The sequence below is a fragment of the Trichosurus vulpecula genome, chromosome 1 (genome assembly GCF_011100635.1).
Source record: "Trichosurus vulpecula isolate mTriVul1 chromosome 1, mTriVul1.pri, whole genome shotgun sequence".
In the NCBI taxonomy this organism is placed as follows: domain Eukaryota; kingdom Metazoa; phylum Chordata; class Mammalia; order Diprotodontia; family Phalangeridae; genus Trichosurus; species Trichosurus vulpecula.
In genome coordinates this window covers 36301307-36324575 of record NC_050573.1, presented here as the reverse complement: position 1 = coordinate 36324575, position 23269 = coordinate 36301307, and the positions used below count along the sequence as shown (strand labels likewise).

General features: G+C 44.8%; 1 protein-coding gene across 2 annotated transcripts; it reads right to left on the bottom strand.

Annotated features, from left to right (window-relative positions):
• Positions 1-1832: 1832 nt before the first annotated feature.
• PSMD9 (proteasome 26S subunit, non-ATPase 9) lies at positions 1833-17368 on the bottom strand. Of its 2 annotated transcripts, XM_036737932.1 has the most exons (7): positions 17153-17368; positions 15736-15777; positions 9617-9719; positions 8829-9046; positions 7667-7768; positions 4343-4431; positions 1833-2885 (listed from the first exon to the last, which is right to left on the bottom strand). In XM_036737932.1, exons 1-7 carry the CDS (start codon positions 17300-17302, stop codon positions 2858-2860), a joined length of 732 nt encoding a protein of 243 aa, XP_036593827.1. In that variant the 5' UTR covers positions 17303-17368; the 3' UTR covers positions 1833-2857. The 2 variants fall into 2 exon arrangements, with proteins under 2 accessions (XP_036593827.1, XP_036593838.1); XM_036737943.1 differs by lacking the exon at positions 15736-15777 and having other exon boundaries at positions 17153-17366.
• Between the last annotated feature and the right edge of the window lie 5901 nt (positions 17369-23269).

The following is a 23269-nucleotide window of genomic DNA, read 5'->3' as shown; positions in this document are numbered from 1 at the left end:
TCCACAGACATCACTCCCCTCCCTGGGCTCTGGGTGTTCCCCCTGGCTGCCCCCCATGCTCTCCGCCCTCTGCTCTCGCCACTGACCCCCTGGCTTCCTTGAAGTCCCAACTAATATCCTGGCCTCTCTTAAGCCCAGTGCTTTTCCCTCTTCTTCCTGTATACATAGCGCGATGCGACCCCATTTGGGGTTTCTTGGCCATTTCCTTCTCCGGCTCATTTTACAGAAAGCATACTAAGAAGGGTCCGAGGCTGTATTTGAACTCTGCGTATCTGATCTTCTGACTGCAAGCCCAGCATTCTATCCGCTACAGCGGCCCCTAGCTGTCCTTGCCATGGCTCACCCCATATGTATTTGCAAGTTAACTTCCCCATTAGAGCATAAGCTCCTTGAGGGTGGGGACTGTCTTGCCTTTTTTTTGTTGTGTGTTTTTGTTGTTTTTTGGCAGGGCAATTGGGGTTAAGTGACTTGCCCGAGGTCACGCAGCTAGTACAAGTGTCAAGTGTCTGAGGCTGGATTTGCACTCAGGTCCTCCAGACTCCAGGGCCAGTGCTCTATTCGCTGCGCCACCTAGCTGTCCCATCTTGCTTTTTTGCATCACCAGTTCTTGGCACAGTGCCTGGTGCATCATTGACAGCTGTGTATGTGTGCCCTGGACCTCTGTTAGACTAAATTCCTCAGGATAGTTTCTTAATAAACATCTATTAATTGAATTTATTAATTGATCTATTAATTGAATTAATTTATCTTGGAAGCCCCAGTACTCACCTACCCTGATAAGCACTTAATAAATGCTTGATTGATGGATTTTTCTTGAGTACAGCTGCCCATGGCAGTGGGGCAGGCCACACTCCACTGGGGGTCTGACCTGGCCTCTACAGAAAACTACCCACCATCCAAAGCTGTCTCCTTGTAGCGCATCAGGGGTTGACAAATGACAGTCAGAAACAGATAAATGTTGCTTTTTCATTTCTTTATTTTTTATTGTATTTAAAAATGTAAAAAAAATCATTCTTAGTTGGAGCGAGTAGAACAAAAAAAAAGGCAGATTTGGGCCTTCGTTGCAGTTTGCCCACTGGACTCCTGACTCAGTCCACAAGTATTTATTAAGAGCCTGCTACATGCCTGGCACCATGCTAAACCCTGGGGATGCTAGGGAGCTAGCTAGGGGATACTAGCCTTGGGGGGCTATGGAGAAAAGATGACCAATTCAGTTTAGGACATAGTGAGTTTAAGATGTCTGTGAGACATCCAGTTTGAGATGGTCAGTGGACAGCTGGAGATAGGAGTCTAGAGGTTAGGGCCAGATAAGAAGAATTGGGAATCCTCAGGATAGAGATGTCAGGATGTTTGATGGGGGCCTCCCTGCCCTTCTCTGGCAATGAAAGGGGCCTATTCAAAAAACCAGGATGGCATAGGCTGTGTTTATTAAACTGTCTGGGATATCAGGAAAAGAGATCCAAAAACACATGGAGTAGTGAGAATGCTTGCCATTCAAACAGTGAGCGCTGGTAAACACAACAATTCTGCAGTTACGATAGAAGATTGGCCATAGAGGGAACACAGTTGGGGCCCAATTTCTCCATATGGGGAAAGATGCTGAACAGAAAGGCTTCTGCTTGAGTATGAGGACTCAAATGGTGCCACCCAGCGCCACCCCTGAGTCTGCACCACTTCAGCACTGAAGAATGACATTTCAGCCACCTAATAAATTCTCCTATGGTGAACAATGGCTCTGGGCATCTCAGTTTAGCCGTCTTTTCTTCCAGTAGGAAACAGATCTCTAAATCTGACATCTAAAAGAGGCAGAATATGTACAAGGTTGCCAGGCAGTAACTTAAAATCACTGATATTTATTAGAGTGCATGTTAAAAAAAATTCAAAGACTTAGAAAGTATCCAACCCAAAAAAACTCTAAAGTTCCCATCAGTTAATGTCGGTGTCCATTTTCACAATTACCATTTTACAACTTGAGAAAAGGGTGCTAGATGAGACAGATGATTGTTGGGGAAAAAGTGGGTTCCTCTGACCCAGACTCCAGGAGTAGGGGCCCTTGCTGCCCCCTTGTGGAGGCAGACTTGCATCTCCCAATCAGATCAGCACCTTCCCCAAAAATTGCAGTGGTGGTCTGTGTTCACAAACGTTCTGAGGTTGCAGAGAAACACATAAGATTTACCATATCACAACCTAGCCATCCATGCTCCTAATAAGTTACCTCCCCTAAGCTTAAATATCATTACACTCTGCCCTCAATACTCCAACCTAATATGAGATGATATGCCTTGGAAATAAGAGTCAAGTTATAACTTCAGAAATGCCTGGACAGCTCATCTCCACTGGCAGCTCTGACCTTGTACACTTTGGTTTAAATGGATCATGTGTGTGTGTGTGTGTGTGTGTGTGTAGATATATATATACATGTACGTGTGTGTGTGTATAGATACATACACACACACATCATATACATATATACCAGGACAATGTAGCAGCACACTGAAAATCATATCTCTTTATCCAAATTAAAAAAAAATTAAAGCAACCTCTAAAAGAGTAAAAATACTGTCAAATTAAATTCCTACCCACTCACCCATAAGCAAAAAGTAATTTCCATTAAAGACCAAGGCATAATTTGAAGGAGATACTAAGTAAATGTGAAGTTTTAACCACGCCTTAATCCAGGCAGACTGTTGGTCAAAACCCCTGCTGGAAGTGCGTCCCCGACACCCAAGTGGGAGTTCACCCATCCACCCATTGCAAATCCTTAAGGTCCCAGCAGGAGCTGAAGACATTCGAAGCCACCTCCAGGTCCAAGGGATAGGAAGGGGGAGGTCGTCTTTGTGGAGGTCCCAAAGGGCAATCATCTTTGCAAGGGAATAATATTGCAGCTGAAACACAAAATAAAAAGGGATTCAGGTTTATGTTTTACATGCCATTAAGAAAATCCAGAAGATGCTTTCCTACTTCTTTTGCTTTAAATCTTTCATTTTGTGTGTCTTGATCTTAAAAGCATATGCTCAAAGAGCACTCCTTCTGTTTACTAAAAGGGGAGTGAAGTGAACGGTGAGGGGCAGTGTGCCGCAGTGGACAGGGCACTGGACTTGTAGTCAGAAAACCTGAGTCAAAATCCTAGCTCTTACACTTATTAGCTGTGTGGTCATGGACAAGTCTTAAAGTTTATGAACTTGCTTCTTCTGCAAAAAACCTGGTGCCTACCTCAGAGGGCTGCTCACTGTGAGGCTCCAATGAGATGATGTATGTAAAGAACTTCAAAATCCTTAATATGCTCTATAAATGCTAGCCCTTTTTAATATGGCCGACATTGGGGTCAAGTTTATTTTCAGGCCTCTACTTGGGTCAATTTACAGCTTGAGAAGGGGTTTAATATGACTCAACAAGCAACTGCTATGTGCAAAGCAGCCTGTCATAATCTAGTAATAATCGAAACTAACATAAGAACATGCTTCCTTTCCAGCTGCCCATCACCTGGGATAATCCAGGCCCCTGAATGTGATGGAGGTTCAGCACTACAATGTAAGGAAAAAGGAATATGAAGAATTCAGAGCTCTGTAAGAACACCAGGCTTTGTTTCCTTCTCAGTGAAGAAAGCAAAGCTAGGAAAATGACATCCACCGTGACTCAACAACATTGTGGATGAACCAACCAAACAGTGAAACAGCTGAAAATGAATGTTGTGAACGGTGTAAAACCAAAAGGTTGCAATAAAAATTGATTTTTTTTAAGAAAGAACAAGCTTGGCCCCAAAGAAGGCCTATAAGAAGACCTCTTCCTTCCCTTGCTCCTTGGCAGAGATCAGGGTCTACAAGTGGGGAACACTGCAAACAAGGTCAGATTTTTTTGATGTTCTATTGATGATTTTTTTCAAGCATTTATTATCATGATGGCTCTTTGATGAGCAGAAGGAGCAGGAGGGAAAATCAAGGCATTAAAAACAAGAAATAAATGAATAAAAACATCCACAATCTATATGATGACTACATGATGTGAACAGAAAGAATAAATGAAGCCGGCTGCTGCCCTAATGACTAAGCCTGGCCCCAGAGAAGAGTGGAGAAAACATGCCTCCTTCCTTCTCTTCATTGCCCTGTGGGGTGAGAGGGGGAGATCCTTGGAGGGAGGGCCATACTGCTCCCAGATTCAGTTAAGATAGTAGTTTTGCTGCACCACATTTTTCCCCCCATTTCTTTTTTGTTATGAGAGGTGACTTACTGAGTAGAGAAGGTTAGGAGAGACATTTGGAAATGAAGGTGATACAAAGCAAGAGAAAACAAGAGGAATTTTTTTAAAAACCAAAGAGTATGCTGCTTTTCCAACTCCATCTTACCCTAGCAGTCCTTTCCCAGCCCAGCGCATGGGGACGAGTCTGAGCTGGAGTCTCTCGCCTCTCCGAAGCACTGTCACATTCAACGGATGCTGAAAGACAAGGAACAGCCACTGCGACAGTCAAACTGGAAGAAGCTTCTGAAATCAAGTTCTGCTAGTGATACTGCCAAGCCCACACCAGCCTGCTTGAGCTGGGACAGGCAGGCAGAGGTGGAGGCAAAGCCCAAGAGATTCTGGCCCGGAACCACCCATGCCACAGAGTTCTGAAGAGCAAATTTGAGCAGCTCTTACTTCCCTTTCCCTCAGAGAAAAGACACTTGGCCTAAAGGAAACCAAACTCCCTGTTAGCATCAGGCAGGAGGAGAGGGGATGAGCCGAGGGCCAAACCAGTGCCCCCAGTGTGGAGGATGTTCTTGAGATCTTCAACACCCCCATCAAGGATCAAGTTGGGGGACTCAATGTTGTTCCAAAGGGTTTTAGTTTGGGCTGGAACAACAACGGACTTTCAGCAAGAAAGAAAGGATAATTCACACTGCTTTCTGCAAGCCAACTTGAGGAGTTTTTTTCTCCCTAATTAATAGACTTCAGTGCTGTATTTTACTAGTATCTTTTACCTATCAGAATAAGTATTCATGGAATCATGGAATTGTAGATTTAGAGCTTGAGAAGGTATCTCTGAAAGTCATCTAGTTCAAAGTTTTCATTTTAACAGATGGGGAAACTGAGGCCCAATGAGGTTAAATGACCTGCCTAAGGTCACACAGGTTAGTAAGTGGAAGAACTGGGATTTGAAGCTAGGTCCTCTGATTCCAAATCCAGAATACACCGTGATGCTGGGCATCCCCAAAAGTAAAGTCTTCAGAAGGCCCTGTAGACCAAGGGAATACCCACTGTAATTCACGACCATCCAACTCAGCAGCCAATTTTCAGCACCTGCTATGTTTGAGGTACTGTGCCAAGGGCTGGGAACACACTGAAGCCGAGCCTCCCTTGGGCACCGTGCCAGGCAGGGCCCAGCACTGGGAAGAGCCTGAGGGTCTCTCCACAGAAGTGTCAGTACCCAGATAGGGCTTTCGGAGGAAGGACTGTTTTGGCTAAAATAAAAGGCACCAAGGTGTGAATCTGGGAGCAGTAGTCTCACAGCAACCTCAATCTCCCCCAAAATGGCATCTACTATCAAGGATCAGCTGACTGTGAATGTCCTAAAGGAAGGCCAGGTTCCCCATAACAAGGTCGCTGCTGTTGGGGTTGGTGTGGTTGGCGTGGCATGCGCCATCAGTATCTTAACGAGGGGTGTGGCTAGTGCACTTGCCCCAGTGGATGTGATAGAGGACAAACTAAAGGGAGAGATGATGGGTCTCCAACATGGTGGCCTTCTCCTCAAAACGCCAAAGACCGTTTCCAGCAAAGACCACAGGATGACTGCAGACTCAAAGCTGGTTGTTGTTACGGCTGGGGCACGTCAACAGGAGGGAGAAAGTCGTCTTACTTTTGTCCTGTATAATGTGAATATCTTTAAATTCATCATTCCCAATACTGTTAAATGGAGCCCTAATTGCAAGCTGCTTGTTGTTGCCAATCCAGTGGATATTTTGACATATGTGGCCTGGAAACTAAGTGGCTTTCCTAAAAACTGTGCTATTGGAAGTGGCTGAGATCTGGATTCTGCCCATTTCCATTGCCTAATGGGGGTGAGGCTGGGTGTCCATTCTTCAAGCTGTCATGGATGGGTCCTTGGGGAACATGGAGACTACAGTGTTCCTGTGTGGAGTGGTGTGAATGTTGCCGGTGTGTCTCTGAAGAATCTCTATCTTGTTTTGGAAACTGATGCTGATTCAGAAAACTGAAAAGATGTTCATAAACACGTGGTTGAAAGTGCTTATGAAGGGCCACACTTCCTGAGCCACTGGCTTGTCTATGGCAGAAAGCTTTATGAAGAATCTTAGGAGACTGCATCCAACTTCCAGCATGATTAAGGGCCTATACGGCATTAATAAGGATGTCCCATGTGACTTGGGGCAGAATGGCATTTCAGATGTGATGAAGGTAAACTTGAATCCAGAGGAGAAGAGCCACTTAAAGAAGAGCACAGATACTCTTTGGGGAAGTCAGAAGGAGCTGCAATTTTAAAGCCTTTTAATGTACTGCCATTTTACTATCAAGAGAACATGAGAGTTAAGGGGTTATGTATGAGGCACTTTTCAAATATGTCAAATCCTTCCTCTGATTAGTGACTGAACAGCAGAAACGTAAAACCTGTGAACGCACTCTGACCTCTTCCAAAAGTTAGAAGTGGGGATTAGTACAGTGTGATTATTTGCTAAACCTTGCCATTGTTTGCATATGATACTGGATATGACTTGTACAGTCTCAGTAGGTGGTGTTGAGCAGAGCCAGTGCCCCACAAGCATATAAACTATCTGCCTGGTATCCGGTGCTACAGGTTTCTGAAGGTCCAGAAGACAACATTCCTGGATACAAAACACCATACAGTAGTAATACTTTATTAATACATTGATTACTTTTGTGCTCCCCTCCATTAGGGCTCTACAGCATGGCCCCATGTATCACCTTTCCAGAGGACTTGATTTTGTGTGTGTGTGTGTGTGCGCACACACACATATTTATACACACACACACACATACACATATTTATGTACATACATGTGTATATATGTATGTGTGTATGTATGTATTATCTATATATGTATATATACACACATGTACATACATATGTGTGTATGTATGTATGTATATACAGGGTGTTCCTAAAGTCTGGACACATAGGCAAAAATGCATATTTTCAAGAAATGAAATGATTGAAATTTTCAACAACATTTTATTTAATTGGAATATTAACAGATAACATTCAACTTCAAATAACATCATATGATTTTATATTCATATTCCAAGGGTGAATGTGCTAAAATTGATGGCAATATGGAGTTACTGAGTTATTGCATCGAGTTCACGTGAATCTTGCAAAGCGCATCAACCTTTGCATCACAAATGATGGAAGTGATACTGAAGACGTTATTTGTTAATATTCCAATAAAATGTTGTTGAAAATTTCAATCATTTCATTTCTTGAAAATATGCATTTTTGCCTATGTGTCCAGACTTTAGGCTGAACACCCTGTAGTTGTAAATTTCCATATTATATAAAAAGATCTGTATATGCACAACAGTGCAATCAATTCCTCAAGTATCATACTAATCCTAAGTACTGAATAAACAACAAATAACTGATTAAGAAAAAGGCACCGAGACGTGCCTGGGGTCAACCTCAGAATGAGAGAAGAGAGGATGTGGCCACCCAACTCACCCCTTCACTGTGTTGGACCACTGTTCCAATGTTCTGAAGATTCTGGAAGTTGTGGGCATTTACGGAGCCGAACTCCACGATCTCATCATCCACTTGGAGACCCTTGAAAGATGAGACCAAAAACATATGGGAGATTTTAATGAGACTTCTGCTGTCCAATGCCTTTCAACGGCCAGTGATGGCCAAGGTGTTAATGTGTTTTGATTAACAGTATTTGGTTATAAAGAACCAATCATAGGATCGTGGATTTAGAGCCGCAAGGGACTTCAGAGGTCCTCTAGTCTAGCACTTATTAGTACCTCATAGGTTGCGACCCACAGTTTAAGAAGTGCTAAAGGGGTCGTGAGCGAAAAAAGTTTAAGAAGCCCTGCAGTCTAGGCCAATGTCATCATCTGACAGATAGTGAAACCCAGAGAAGAGTGATTTGTGCAGTGTCCCAAAGGTAGTCATGAGGGCCAAAGCAAGGGTCGGGGTCTACTCCAAATCCAGTCCTCTTTCTCCTGCAGGAGCCGGGGCAGCATTGGAGGTGAGGAAGACGAGTCACTGGTGATGCTTTTTAAAAACATCCATAAAACCCTCTAAAAATCCAGGAAGAATTCTAAATTGTAAATTGTTTTTTCCCTAAGGGAATAATCCTGAAGATTAGAAATGAGGGTGGAAACCACTTCCTCCTGCTGGCTCCATAGCAGACCTGGCAAGAACATCACTAACAAGCTTCTGCTGCTTGTGACACTTCTGGGTACCCTCTGAGGGCCATCGGACTAAAGGAACATTCTGCAGTGAAAAGTGCAGCTATCACTGGGGCCTGCATGTGGGTTCCGGGACAAAACCAACCACTGGCTCTCACCACCCTCAGGAGCCCTGGCTCTATTTCCTGCCCTCAGCACTTAATGGGGCTGTTCCAGAGAAATCCAATTCGAAGGGAAGAACAATCATCAATGACCTTTACTCTCATTCCATCCTAACCACCATCCAGGAAAACTCCAGTGAAAAAAGCACTGAGAGGACAAGGGTTTGGCCCAGAGTCCCCCAGGCCTGTGGGCAGCAGAAAGGCCAGACTTGGAACACAGAGCTGCTGCCCACGGGCTGAGCCTTGCACCATCTCCCTTCCCAATAAGTGTTCTGACCTGCGCACTGACCCCGTAGCAGCTGCCAAACATACCGAGGTGCTGGCAGGAGAGCCTGGGCTGATGTTGTTCACTTTAGCAAAGGGCCGAGGGGCACTCTGACTCTGGCTCTGGCTAGGGCCCTGGCCCTGGTTCAAGGCCTCGTTCTGTGCCTCGGCTGCATCCCTTGCTTGTTTCTCCTTCCCCCTGGCGTGGAGCTGGTGCAAGGCTTCTTCTACCTGCTTCATCAGGGCTTTGTGGTCATTCTGCAGACCTACAAGAGAAACTCCTGGTAGAGAAGGAAGAAAGCCATGCCCCCAAACCAAGGCCAGTGTACATCTTCGCTCCCACATTTTTAGTCAGGCAGTTCCCTCAAGGGAAAATGGGCAGATCATTAGTTAAGAACTATCTCTGAATGTGCCCCCCAAAACCGTGCTGCACAATGACGGGCCAGGGCATCGTGTTTTAGTGGCATCTGTCATTGTGAAGTTAGCCACCCAATGCAATGGCTTTCATCTGTGGGAATCTCACAGCAAAATCCTAAGATCATGGATTCAGAGCTGGAAGGGATTTCAAGAGTTGAGTCCAGCTCCCTTGTTTTTTACATACGAAGAAACTGAGGCTTGGAGAGCTTAAGTTATTTATGCAAAAAGGCAGTTAGTGGCAAAGGTGGGTCTTGAACCCAGGTCTTCTGACTCCAACCTAGAGACTATTAATCACAACCATTTTACCAGAAAGTCTAACTGAGGCTCAAAGGTATTACCCGAACCTGAGTTCTAGGGATTTAAGAGCTGCTCTTGTTTCCCAAGCTCACAGGAGGGCAGTTACGCTCATCAATGCTCACATATAATGTTGTGCCTTGCTGTACGGACTTGGTACACATCCACATCTGCTCGAGGATATCCCTCGATGTCGACCAGAGGCTCATTCATTCCAACTCCTTTTTGCTGGGGAGAAGAAATGAGGTCAGTAGATGTCATTAACATAAACTCATCACGTTCTCTTTTCCCAAAGCATTTTTCTCTGTATCTGTAAGGGGGAAATATGGGTACTTAGAAGGGAAAGTGTAGATCATGATAGGACAAAGAATCTATACATAGGACCTAAGGACAAATGCCTCAGAAAGGCAGGCAACCTGGTCCAAGGGAAAGAATCCTGCTTGTGGAGTGCTGGACCTGAGTTCAAATCTAGGCTCTGGCACATACAACCTCAGTTTCTGTAAAATGATGGAGTTGGACTGGATGGCTTGTAAGAGCCCCTGCAACTCCAGATTTATGACCTTAGAACCACCTCGGCCAGGATCTCAGGAACCAGGCCTGACAGACAGTTAAGTGCACACTTGACATGTAGTTGATTTCGGGGTGTGCTCCCCGACCTTTCTGTCTTTTTGCACTTTACTACCTTCCCCTAATGCTATAATCCAGCTATACCAGCCTCCAGGCAGTGCTCCAGAGAAAGCATGAAAACAACTGTGTACAAACAGGCTATGTGATAAATTGAAGATAACCAACAGAGGGAAAGTACATTAAAGAAGATTAGGAAAAAATTCTTGTTTTTTTCAGTCATTTCAGTGATGTCCCACTCTTCTTGACCTCATTTGGGGTTTTCTTGGCAAAGATACTAAAATGGTTTGCCATGTCCTTCTCCAGCTCATTTTGCAGATGAGGAAATGGAGGCAAATGAAGTTAAGTGACTTGACCAGGGTCACACAGCTAGTGTTTGAGGCTGGATTTGAACTCAGGTCTTCCTGACTCCAGGCCCAGTGCTCTATCCAATGCACTATCTAGCTGCCCCATCTCTACAGGTTTCCTGAAAAAGAAAGGATTTCAGCTGGGACCTAAAGGAAGCCAGAGGAGCCAGGAGCCTTGAGCACTTGTTTGGCCTTGGTTCAGGGCTTTGTTTGTTCCTGATCTGTATATTCTGGGGTCCAGCTGCTGCTTTCTCAGGTTTTGAGTACAATGTTCTTCAAGGACCTCAGGAGCCATTAGAGGCAAAGACATGCAAACATTCAGTGTTCTCTAAGTGCTCTGATCTAGGGCAAAGTCTGATTGATGTCTTCCTGGTCTGAGCTTTGCCAGATTCCAACCTTACAATGGCAGACTTGGCCCTGTTGTTGCTCCAGTGGACTGCCGCTGGGCCCAAGCCCCATCAGTTAGGGAGAAGGTTCTGCAGGTTTGGAACTATAAAACTGGAGGCCTGTCCTTAGTATAAGGTTATTCTCTTAAGCCAGGTTAACCAGCTGCTGGGCCAGCCCAGGCTTGTGGGATGACGTCACACCTTGGGATGGGGTCAAAGCCACTCGATGCTACTCAATTCTGTTCATGCTCCTTGTATCATACATAGCTTCAGGTGCAGTCAGTTTGTGTGATTTTGCTCCTAGGTTAGCTCTCACTCCTTCCTGTTCCTTGCCTGGCACACAGCTTCAGGGCTTGTCTGTATTGGTTCTGTGTCTGGTGCTGTGACAGATGCTCAGTGCCCTCCACAAGCTCACAGGCTGCTGACCACCTTCCTATGCTCACCTAGGCTAGAAAAAAGGACTCACTGGTTTTCCCCTGGATTTCTGATACCTCCTCAATCTGGTGTTCTTCCTCAATTGTTGTTGGACTAACTGGAAAACAGCTAGGGTATATACCCTAGCCATATGGCTTCCTCCTATGCTGCCACCTTTAATGAGCTTCCCTTCCTCTCTAAATTTTCCTCATGTACAATTCAGAACATGTCACTTCTTTGCTCAAAAGCTTTGCTGGCCCTCTACCTTCAGCCTGGGGTTGAAGACCTTCTCCATTTTAGCTCAAAATGACTTTTGCAAATGTATTTCACATTACTACTCCTCACAAACTCTATGTTCAAGCCATCAATTGTTCCCTATATTATGTAAACACAACAAGTCTCACCTTTGGGTGTTCCCACAGAGTATCCCCCATTGCTGGAATGTTCTCCTGCCTCACCTCTACCTCTAGAATGCTTGACTTCCTTCAAGGACAAACTGGGGACCTGTTCCTGACTCTCCCCCACCTAGGTTGCAGGTACTGTTCTTCCGCCTCAAATTACCTGGTATCTACTTATCTATTTACTGCCACAAGTATCACAAAAAGGTAAACTGAGGCACATTTCTCTGAGCAAGAGAGTATTTTATTCACAGGTATAAAACCTGAGAATAAGATGGGTCAATGGCTGCCTCAGTTTCCAACAAAAGACCCAAGCAAAAGGCTAGCTCCCCTTTTATAGGTTTTTGGGAGTACAGAACAAAGAACAGAACAGAGTAGGTGACACCATGGGGTTAAGGGCAACGTGACTGGTCACATAGCTGAGGTGTGGGGAACAATATGATTAGCTGGAAGTTGGAAATGAGGGGCTAGCAACAGCCTCCTCCTTTCCTTCTGTGCCTAACAAAAGTTTACTGTTCGAGTCCACCCGCAAGGCCAAAGATAATGACCCAGCAAACCGGACCTCCTTGAAGGGCAGCACGGTGGTGTAAAGATGTTAAGCCCAACTCCCTTATGGCAAGCGGAATCCCCCAAGGTTAGCAGAATTCCTTGAGGCAAGAATAGAACAGTCACTAGCAAGAAAGCTGGATTTCTAAACTTAACCTAGTATAGGCCAGCTGAATTCTGAACTAAGTCTAAAGACAGAGAACTTAGGAAGTTACAAGGACAAAATCAATTGCAGGATAAAATCAGTTAACTGTAAGCAGGATCAATAAAAAATGAAACAGAATCTTCTCAATACATAGTGTTTCCCTTCCTGTTACTCCCAGTAGAAAACAAGCTTCTTGAGGGCAGGCCCCTTTATATTTGCAAATGTTTGCTCAGTTAAACTGTTGAACGGAGTGTGGATATGAGGCTACTAATAATAAGTACCTTGTGTGGCATATTCGGGAGTTTAATCTCACCCCCAGCTCCAAAGAGTTAACCACCTGATAAGACAGACAAGAGTGAAAACCCTCCAGAGAAGAAAACCATTGAAATTTTACTCTTCTGAAAAACGGGTGTCATAAAGATGTCTTAAAACCCTCCTTCCTACATAACACAGGAAAAATAAAAACATGCTGTCCTGCAAATCCAAAAAGAACCCCCTGAGCACAGTAAAGAGGCCTGATTCTTAGGCTCATTTTATTTTAGTTTCCCCTTTCAAAACTGTGTTCAAAACATAGCTTTCCCAGACCTCAGGAAACGGACCAGATCAAGCACGATGGCCCTGAGTTCCCCTTCGGCCCCTTGACCCTTCTAGGCTGTACACAGTTCTATCCTTTACCACATGGACTTAATAATTTCAGACTAATTAATCATCATTAATTTCCTGCCTGATCTTATAAACTCCTCAAGGGTACAAATTTCCTTGTCTCCCTATAGCAGTTGGGTGATCAATTTAAAAATGAAGTACCCCATCCTACAAAGAGCAAATCCATGCATTCCCAAAGGGGGCTCTGTGCTCTGAGTCCATTGCCTAGTAGTGAGGAGTGGGCTCTCAGAAACCAAAGGGAGCCTGAATAGAGTCAGGGGCTACAAGCTGAGTCACCAGACTGATAAGGCTCCTGGGTCTGGGTCCCAGCAGCACTTTCAGCCACATTGGCCATCAGGGGAGGAATCTTTCAGAAGCAGCTGCAGACTCCAAGAATAGTTGCTCCCATACACAGAGCACAGTAACATTTACAAATCTTTTTACACACACTGTCTCACTTAATCCTCACAGCAAACACAGGCTGGATAAGTAAGTCTTAGGGACAGGGACAGGGATGCTGGACCTGTGACTGCGAAGATATAAGAAACTCCCCAATGATGCAGCTCCGCATCTTCTATCCCTCTTGTCACAATGAGCTGAAAGTGTACAGGATTTCCCTGAAGCTCATGAAGCCAGTATGTGTGAGAGGCAGGGACTGCCTTGTCTGCTTGACCCCAAAGCCAACTCTCTATCCACTAAACCACATCACCTCTTCTAAGTGCTGGTATTATCACCCCATGGTATTCATGGGAAAACAGGATCACAGGCAAGAAGTGGCCTGCTCAGTGGATTTCAGAAAAACCTGAAAAGACTTACATGAACTAATGCTGAGTGCAGTGAGCAGAACCAGGAGAACACTGTACACAGTAACAACACTGTGTGATGACCAACCTTGACACACTTAGCTCTTCTCAGCAATGCAACGATCTAATGCAATTCCAAGGGACTCATGATGGAAAATGCTATCCACAGCCAGAAGAAGAACTATGGCGTCTGAATGCAGATCGAAGCAGACTGTTTTTTGTTTTTTCTTTCTCGTGGTTTTTCCCTTTTGTTCTGATCCTTCTTTCACAATGTGACTAATGTGGAGTGCCATAATCCAGGCATGAGGTGATAAGGCTGGGGGGCGGGGCAGTACCAGAGGAGAAAAGGGGGTGTATTCAAGATATGTTACAAAGGTGAGATCAACAAGCCTTGGCAACAGCTTGAATATGAGGGGTTAGAGACAGGAAGGAGTCCAGGATGCCTCCTAGATTGGGAGCCCGAGGGACTTGGAGGATGGTACTGCCCTCTACGGTAATAGGGAAAGCAGGAGGGGGAGGGAGAAAGATAACGAGCTCTATTTTGGACATTTAAGATGCCTACTGGACATCCACTCACAAAGGTCTGAAAGGCAGCTGGAGATGTGAGATTGGAGTCCAGCAGAGAGACTGGGGCAAGAAAGGTATATGTGAGAATTGTCAGCAGAGAGGGTAATTAATTCCACGGGAGCTGATGAAATCACCAAGTCAGAGACAGGGAGAGGAGCGGAAAGCCTGGGATACAGTTGTAATAGCAATTTAGGTTTGAAGATCTTTCCCACCCATTAATAGGCCATGCGACCTGCTTATTGCCTTACTGACATGAGAGTCCATCACATCCGGAACCACAGGCTCTCAGAAGAGTAAAGACAAGGAGAACTCCCAAGTCTAAACTCTTCCTGAACAGGAAAAGACTCCCCCCTTGCAACATCCTACACCAGTGGCCTCTACTTAAGCAATTAGGAGAGAAAGCATTCCCTACCCCACACCCCACCCTAGGTCACCCATCCTACTTCTGGACTGCTTTGATAGGGAACACCCTCCAATCAAGCCAAAATCCCCAATCAGTAATTTACCACATTTAGTCCCAGCACCTCTTGAGGCTTTTCTATAGTACCAAGGACTATCCTTGGAAGAGTCTCCCCGAAGTCTGAGCAACACAGCACAGTAGCAATAAGAGTACTCACTCATATTTCCATAATAATTATGGTTCAGAAAGCTCTTTCCTTACAACAACCCTGTGATCAAGGAACCCATGGACTCAGAGCTGGAAGGGACCTTATTGCTTATTTGGACCAATCTTTCATTTTACAAACGAGGAAACACAGGCCCAGAGGTCTACAGCTTGTCCTAGGCTGAGCAGTCCAGAAGGGGCAGGGCCAGGATCTGAGACCAGGGCTCCCATTCCCAAACCCACTGTTATCAGGCTGTCTTCTTGTTCAAGAATCATTTGCCATATGCTGGGCTGGGGAGAGGGGAAAGTGCAGCAGGGAACAACCGAACTGCTCTGGAATAGCAGCCCCGAGGGATGGGAATTTCGAAGCCTCTTTTCCCACGTACGCTGCACAGGGCCAAACACATCTTAACTCATGTGCTGAGAGCACTGTAAAATTTGTTAAGCATATTTCTTTCCCAAATCTTCATGTACCGATAAGGCTACCGACGATCTGAGAAATTAAATGGACTTGCACGGGATAATGCAGCTACTAAATGTTGGGGACATGATGGGAAAGCAGCTGTCCTGCCTCCAAGCCCAGAACTTTTCATTTCTCGTGATAACACAACGCTCTTCAGTTGCCTTTCCCAGGGGGCAGGGGAACTGAGGACGGAAGGACCCTTGGGCCCCGGCAAGAGAGATCCTAAAACAATAAGAGCTGGGCAGGGCCTAGGAGAGGGTTTCACAGAATGTCAGTGCTTTAAAAGAGCCTCAGCAATCACCCACCGATGCAGTGAGCCACACCTCTCTGAAATGCAGCGGTCCCATCTGTAAAATAAGGAGAATAATACCAATACTACCTGTCAAACAGAGTTGAAGAAAGCAAACTTTGAAGTGATATAAAAATGGGAACTTCATCCAGCAAGGTGGCTGTCCTGGAATGAAGGCCATAAGAGCAGGGAGGATGTCCCAGCTCCCATGGTCACTACCAATGGGCGACCTCTCTGGAAAAACAGGAGCTACAAGCAGGCTAGAGGGTCCTGACAATCAATGGTCAACCATCTACAGACTCCCAAAAAGGGAGTGGCCTGGAGTGGGAAAGCCTGAAAGGGTGCTTAACCATCTCTGAGGAGACTTGGAGGGTGTAAGATTAGGAAAGCCAGAGCTGGGGGAGGACCTCAGAACAGGGAATTCAGGTTAGTTCCACAAATATGTAGTAAGAACCTACTAGGTGAGAGGCACAGTGCTAGGAGGGGGGAATACAAAAACAAAACAATCTCTGCCTATAAAGAACTTGTAGTCTACTAAGGTCAGGGCCTTTAGTCTACTAAAGAGTGGTCTTAAACTGTGGATCGCGGCCCTATATGAAAAATTTGGCAACAGTAGAAGGTTTCTGAACGTGCAATGATCAAAACTTAATTAAAAATCAGACATGTAATGAATCTGAGGTGTTTCTGGAAGTGCTTGCCCATGCAACATCATGTAACTTCAGTGCAGCCTTGGTTCTGAACAGAGAATGTCAGCAGGGGCCTCAGAACAGGGAAAGTCAGAGCTGGGAGAGGCCTCAGAACAGGGGATGTCAGGGCTGGGAAGGGTCTTGGAACAGGGAGTGTCTGGGCTGGGAGGGGCCTTAGAACAGAGAATGTCAGAGCTGGGAGGCCCTTAGAACGGGGGGTGTAAGAGCTGGGGGAGAGGCCTCAGAATAGGGGATGTCAGGGGTGGGAGGGGCCTTAGAACAGAGAATGTCAGAGCTGGGAGGCCCTTAGAACAGGGGGTGTCAGAGCTGGGGGAGAGGCCTCAGAATAGGGGATGTCAGGGGTGGGAGAGGCCTCAGAACACGGGATGTCGGGGCTGGGAGGGGTCTGGGAACACGGAGTGTCTGGGCTGGGAGGGGCCTTAGAACAGGGAATATCAGAGCCGGTGGAGAGGCCTCAGAACAGGGGATGTCAGGGGTGGGAGGGGCCTTAGAACAGGGGATGACAGGGCTGGGAGGGCCTTGGAATTGGGAATATCAGGGCTGGGAGGGGCCTCGGAACAGAGGACGTCGGGGCTGGGAGGGGCCTCGGAACAGGGGATGTGAGGGCTAGGAGGGGCCTTAGAACAGGGGATGTTGGGGCTGGGAGGGGCCTCATTTGACACGAGGGCACCAATGTCCGGGGCCCGGCCGGCCTCCGGGCTCTTCCCCCGCCCCGGCCGCACTCACGTCCTCCAGCACGTCATAGTAGGCCTTGATCTGCGCCTCGACCTCATCCTTCCGCCGCATCAGCTCCTGCACGTCGCTGATGGTCACCGGGGCCGTCTGGGGTCTCTCCGGCCCGGCCCTCTCGTCTCCCGACTCCCTCCTGTCAGACATCTCTGAAACGCCGCTCGAGACGTGACGTAGCTGGAAGAGCGACGACTACGGCTTCTCCCGGGGGCCAAAACTCCTCTACCCGCGACCTGGGACGGGGAAGGGCAGGAGGGGTGTGGGAGGGAGCCTCCTGGAAGGAGGGAGGAGGCAGGGGCGGAGCGAACAGGCAGGGGGCGTGGCTATGTTCGGGGGGGGGGGGGGGGCAGCAAACCCCGCCCCAGCTGGAATGCGGTCGGGACAGAGTGTTCTGTCCCGTGCTTTGTGTTAATATATATCGTTTTACGTCACCTTCATTTACAAATGTTTCCCTCCACCCTTACCTCCCTTGCGAATCATCCGGCGTTAAGAAAGATTAAAAAGAGGGGGAAAAAATCAATCTGACAAAGTCTGACAATGTAAGCAATATTCCTCCTCCGCGAAAAAGGGAGGGAGATGTATTCTCTTATTTCTTGGGGGGGGGGGGTGCAGTTTAGTTATGCTAATCGCGAAGGATCCATTTTCGGCGGCTTTTTGATCTTTCCACTTAACAAACTCGAGAGCAGCCCCTGTGTATATTGTTTTCCCAGTTCAGTTCACTTCAAGGCATCCCTTTCTTCTGAAGTCCTCCAAGGCGTCTCCGAATTGTTAATATGCATTGTTTCTTGAGGGAAAGTAATATTCCATTACATTAATGAACCACGATTTGTTTGGCCAGTCCTCCGCTTGTTGGATATGTCTCTAGTTCCCTGCTACCACAAAAAGTCTTGCTATAATTATTCTCACATGGAACTTCTCTTTCTGTCTTTAAGCTTTATGCCAGCTGTGGGATTGATGGGTCAAAGAATATTAATAACTCACATTTTCCATATTGCTGAGAGTCATAAATTTGGACCTTGAAGAGACTTTAAATATATCTAGTCCAATCTCCACTGACTTTACTTTTTAAAATATGCAAATAGCATTTTATTTTTTCCAATTATATGTAAATACAATTTTCAACATAAGATTTTGAGTTCCAAATTCTTCACTCACCCTCCACTCCCCCCCCATCCCCACCCCCTGCCAAGACAGCATGTTGCAAAAGAAGAAACAGAACAGAAGGGAAAAAAACCACAAAAAAACCCAAATAAAGTGAAAATAGTATACTTCGATCTGCATTCAGACTCCATCGGTTCTTTCTCTGGATTCTCATTTTACAAAAGAAAAACTATTTCAAATGTGAACTCCATTAAAATGAAACCTGTAAGGAATGACCAAGGGAATGGTTTCTCAGAAATCTGGAGCAGGTTGAAGTAAACAGAGCAGTAGAACAAGTTTTACAATGACAACAATATTTAAAGACAAACTTTGAAATACTTAGTAACTGATTAATACCATGATCCACCACCAATCCAAAGGACTCGTGAAAAAATACGTTATCTAACTCCAGATAGAGAAACGATGGAGTGCAGATTGAAGCATTTTCCCCATTTTTCTTGTCTCCCCCCACCCCACATGAGTAATGTAGAAATATATTTTGCATGACCGTATAGGTATAAATGGGCATCAGTCTTCTTGCTTTCTCAGTGGTTGGGGGAGGGGCTTTAGGGAAGGAAAGAATGTAGAACTGAAAATTAAAATATAAATTTTAAAAAGAAAAAAGAGACTGAGGAATGCTGATCAGCATAACAAGCAACCACAATTCCAGGGGACTCATGGTGAAACATGCAAGGTTGTGCTGGAATCAGCTTGAACTAATTCTGGAGAATCAATTGTTAAATTTCAGGAGGAAGCATTTACACAACAGACATTGGAAAACTTACAAATCAGAGCTTGATTTATCGTTTTGCTGATTGTCTAGACTTAGGAAAGTGATAAACAAAATGTAAATAAGGAAAATTAAAATTAAAAATGTGTAGTGAGAACACTTCTTCCCCCTCACCCCTCCCCCAGCTGTTAAACATTTACTAGGGCACCTCTGCATGCTTTCCACCTCCTGATTGAGAGGGAAAAGACTTAGTGCAGAATGAGACGTGTGTATGAGTCTTTTTGTTGTGGTCAATGCAGAAATTTGCTTGTAACAAACATGTTACAAAAGGTTTTGTTTTTCTTTCACTCTTCATTGAGAAAGTGAGAGGGAGAGAGGGCAAAGTTTTTGCTCATTAAAACTTTTTTAAAAGAAATAAAGATAATGAAAAGCAAAAAGAAAATGCATTTTACCTCCCTTTGATGTGGGAGGTGAAGTCAGCCCAGAAGATGTGCCCATTGGTTTTGTAGAACTGAATTTTTTTTTATTCTTTTAAATCTTTGTTAAAAGTGGAGCAGGGAAGTAGATCTATTCAGAAATGAATGTGATGAAAAACAAAAGACATCACAAAAAAGGGAAGAAAAGAATTCCAAGTTCATGTTGGGCAGAAACTTTTGTTTTTGTTTTTGAACCCCCAGAATCACCTACCATAGTACCAGGCACATAGCAGACACTTTTTTTTTTGAGGGAGGAAGGCAAGGCAATTGGAGTTAAGTGACTTGCCCAAGGTCACACAGCTAGTAAGTGTGTCACATGTCTGAGGCTAGATTTGAATTCAGGTCCTCCTGATTCCAAAGCCAATGCTCTCCTCACTGTGCCACCTAGCTGCCCCACGCAGCAGATACTTTAAAAGTGTTTGATGAATCAAAACTGATATCCAGGGAACAGGTCACCCAGAAGAGCCATAATTCAAACCCGGTTCTCTGGACGCCAAACCTAGCATGCTAACACTGATGAAATTGTACCTGAGGATGCTCTCAAAAGAAGCCTGAGGCTTCAGACTTAGCCCAGGGGAAGGATCAGAGGGGGAGATGAAGAGAATCACTTCTGGATTAGTTTCCTGCCAGTGATTGATTCAAGCAAGAATAACCCACTAACTCACAATGACCCCATGAAATAGGGTAATGGAAGAAAAAACAAAACAAAACAAAACACTGCACTTGGAATTGGGAGAAACCTAGCCATTCTGAGCTGTGTAACTCCCCTGGACCCTCATCTCTCTGAGCCTCAGTCTCCTCACATGAAAAATGGTGTCAGTAAAAGCAGCACTCCCAACCTCCTGGGGCTTGGTGGTGAGCAGAGGACTCTGTGAATATTAAAGTGCCGCCAAAATGAGAATAATTATTATCCCCATGTTGCAGATTAGAATATTGAGGCAGGGCTCACCCTTGGAGTACCCTTCGAAACCCCATTTGGGGTTTTCTTGACAGAGATACTAGAGGTGGTTTGTGTTGACCTGACCTGAGTTAAAGCAGGCAAACAGAGCTAGGTGATATGAAAATTCATATTGTTTATTCCCTGAAAGCATAGCAGACGTACATGTATGGAGCCAGACAAAGTCTGACTGCCTGAACAAAGAAATGAGAAAGCTTATATACGTTATTTTTAGTAGACTCAGCATGCCTGCATTACTTCACTTTTATGATCCCCATGTATGTTTAACCATGATCCAAGAAAAGGTTTTTCCTTAATGGAATAGGTTGTAAATACAGTAAGTCAGGATAGTTGACAAAGTGTCAATTGGAATTACAACCCAGGATCTCTGTGTTTAATTTACCATTAGCATTCCATAACATAGTATATGCCCATAAAATATTAAGATAAGAAAAACTCACATTATTCAGGATAGTGTCTGGGGTTAAGGTCTCATCCTTAATGGCTAACAGAGAAAAGAATGTTCTTAAGTCAGCCTGATCTGGCCTTGTTGACATAGGAAGGGGTATTCTCTGGGTAAACTCAGAGAACAAAGAAGCTTGGGTTCAGCTCTCCTTCTAGTTGATCATTAATAAAAGGCTCTGGCCCTTACTGAAAGTTACAAAAATGATATTAAATGACATTAATGATCACCATTTGCCATTTCCTTCTCTGCCTCATTTTATAGGAGAGGAAACTGAGGCAAACACGGTTAAATGACTTGCCAGGGTCACACAGTTAGTGTCTGAGGCCAGATTTGAACTCAGGAAGGTGAGTTGTCCTGACTCCAGACCCAGTGGTCTATCCATTGTGCCATCTAGCCACCCTGCCTGGCACATAGTAGGTGCTTAATAAATGCTTGAAGACTGACTCAGTTGGCTGATATTAACATTACAATAAGCTGGGACACTTAGAAGGACATTTTGTCCCAGCTTCACTTGACCAAGAAAATCTTCTATAAGTGTACTCAAAAGAGGTTATCTACACCTCCCCAGAAGATCTCCAAAGAGGGAAAAAAAATTCTCATCCAAGCCAGCCCATAGAGTTTTTTGCATAAAAGTTTCTTCCTTTTAGCACATCTAAATCTTTCCCTTGGGTGCTTCCTATCTTGCCCGCAGGGCCCAAAGTAGGCCCACACTTATGCCAGAGAGTCTCACCCTTAAGGGTCCCCCGATTCAAGGTAAAAAACCCAAATTTCTTAAGCCGTTCCTTATCTGGTATATCTTCCCGGTCTTTACGTACATCCTATTAACCTGTCCACACCCCATTTGTTTATAGATTTCTGGAATGTGATGCCGTGGTCTGAACACCATCCTCTTGATGGTGGCTGACCAGGACAGAGTATTGAATCCAGATCCAAAAAAAAATTTTTCTACAGGCTGATGATGTTCTGAAACAAATGAGATGCAATCTAATAGTGATCAGTCCTAAAATTCTATGGTCAGGTTAAATAAAACAACTTCACAAATCCAAGGTAGGAGACACCCATCTAGAAAATAGTTGTTGGGTTTTTTGGGAGGCAATTCAGGCTATGTGACTTGCCCAGGGTCACATTGTAAGTGTCTGAGGTTCAGTTTAAACTCAGCTCCTCCTGATCCCAGGGCTGGTGCCCTATCCACTGAGCCACCTAGCTGCCCTTAGAAAATAGTTTTGTGAAAATATCTAGTGGACTAACAGCTCAAAATGAGTGGCATTTTGAAAACAAGCTGAACAAAAGGTGTTCCCAATCTACAGGGAGGGGCAGAGTATCCATAAAGGAGCAGTCAAGCAAGTATTTTAAAGTTCCCACTATGTGCCAGGCACTCAGTTGAGCATAGAGAGATAGTCTCTGCCCTCCATGAACTCATCACAATAGAATGTCAGATACAACATGTAAATAGGTTAGGACATGATATATAATCAGTGTGCCGAGAAGGCAGTTTCTGAGAGAAGGCACAAGAGTGGAGGAGTTGGGGAAGGGAGGGAGCCTTCTGCAAATGATGGAATTTGGTCAGAATCTTGAAGAATCTTGAAGTCAGAGAGGCTAGGAGTCAGAGGTAAGGAGGAAGAACATTCTAGGCAGAACATCCATCATGTTAGCTATTCCTCCTGCTTCCTCATCATTTGCAAATCTAACAAACCTGCCATCTAGGCCTTCATCCAAATCTGATGAAAATGTTCTACCAAAGAGTCAGGGACAGATCCCTACTGTACAAGTTCCCAGTGATCCTTTAACGGCTATTCTTGGGTACAGCCAGTTCACTAGCGAAAATTTTGCCTAATTACAGAATTACCTAACTCATATCTGTCTCATCTACAAATATACTCAGAAAGATTCTGTGAATTTATAGAAATATAAATATGGTAAGTCGACAGCAGTCACCTGATCCTCAGGTCTGCTTATGTCCAAAGATGAAACGAGCTTAATCTTCTTAATGAAGCCATGTTGGCTTTCATTGATCACTGTCTCAAGTGCTCACAACCCATCTCTGTAATAATAATACAAACTATTTAATAATAAAACAATAAATATAGTTAATAATAATTTGTATAGCGCTTTAAGGTTAGCAAATCGCTTTACAAATATGATCATATTTGGTCCTCACAACAATTCTGTGAGGTAGATACTACTTTTATCCTCATTTTTCAGATGAGGAAACTGAGGCAGAAAAAGGCTAAGTTATTTGCCCAGGGTCACCCAGCTAGAAAGTGTCTGAGGCCAGAATTTGTATTCAGGTGTTTCTGGCTCCAGCCAGGCCCAGAGCTCTTATCTAATGAGTCTTAATAATGGTTCTCGAATGTCACACGTATTG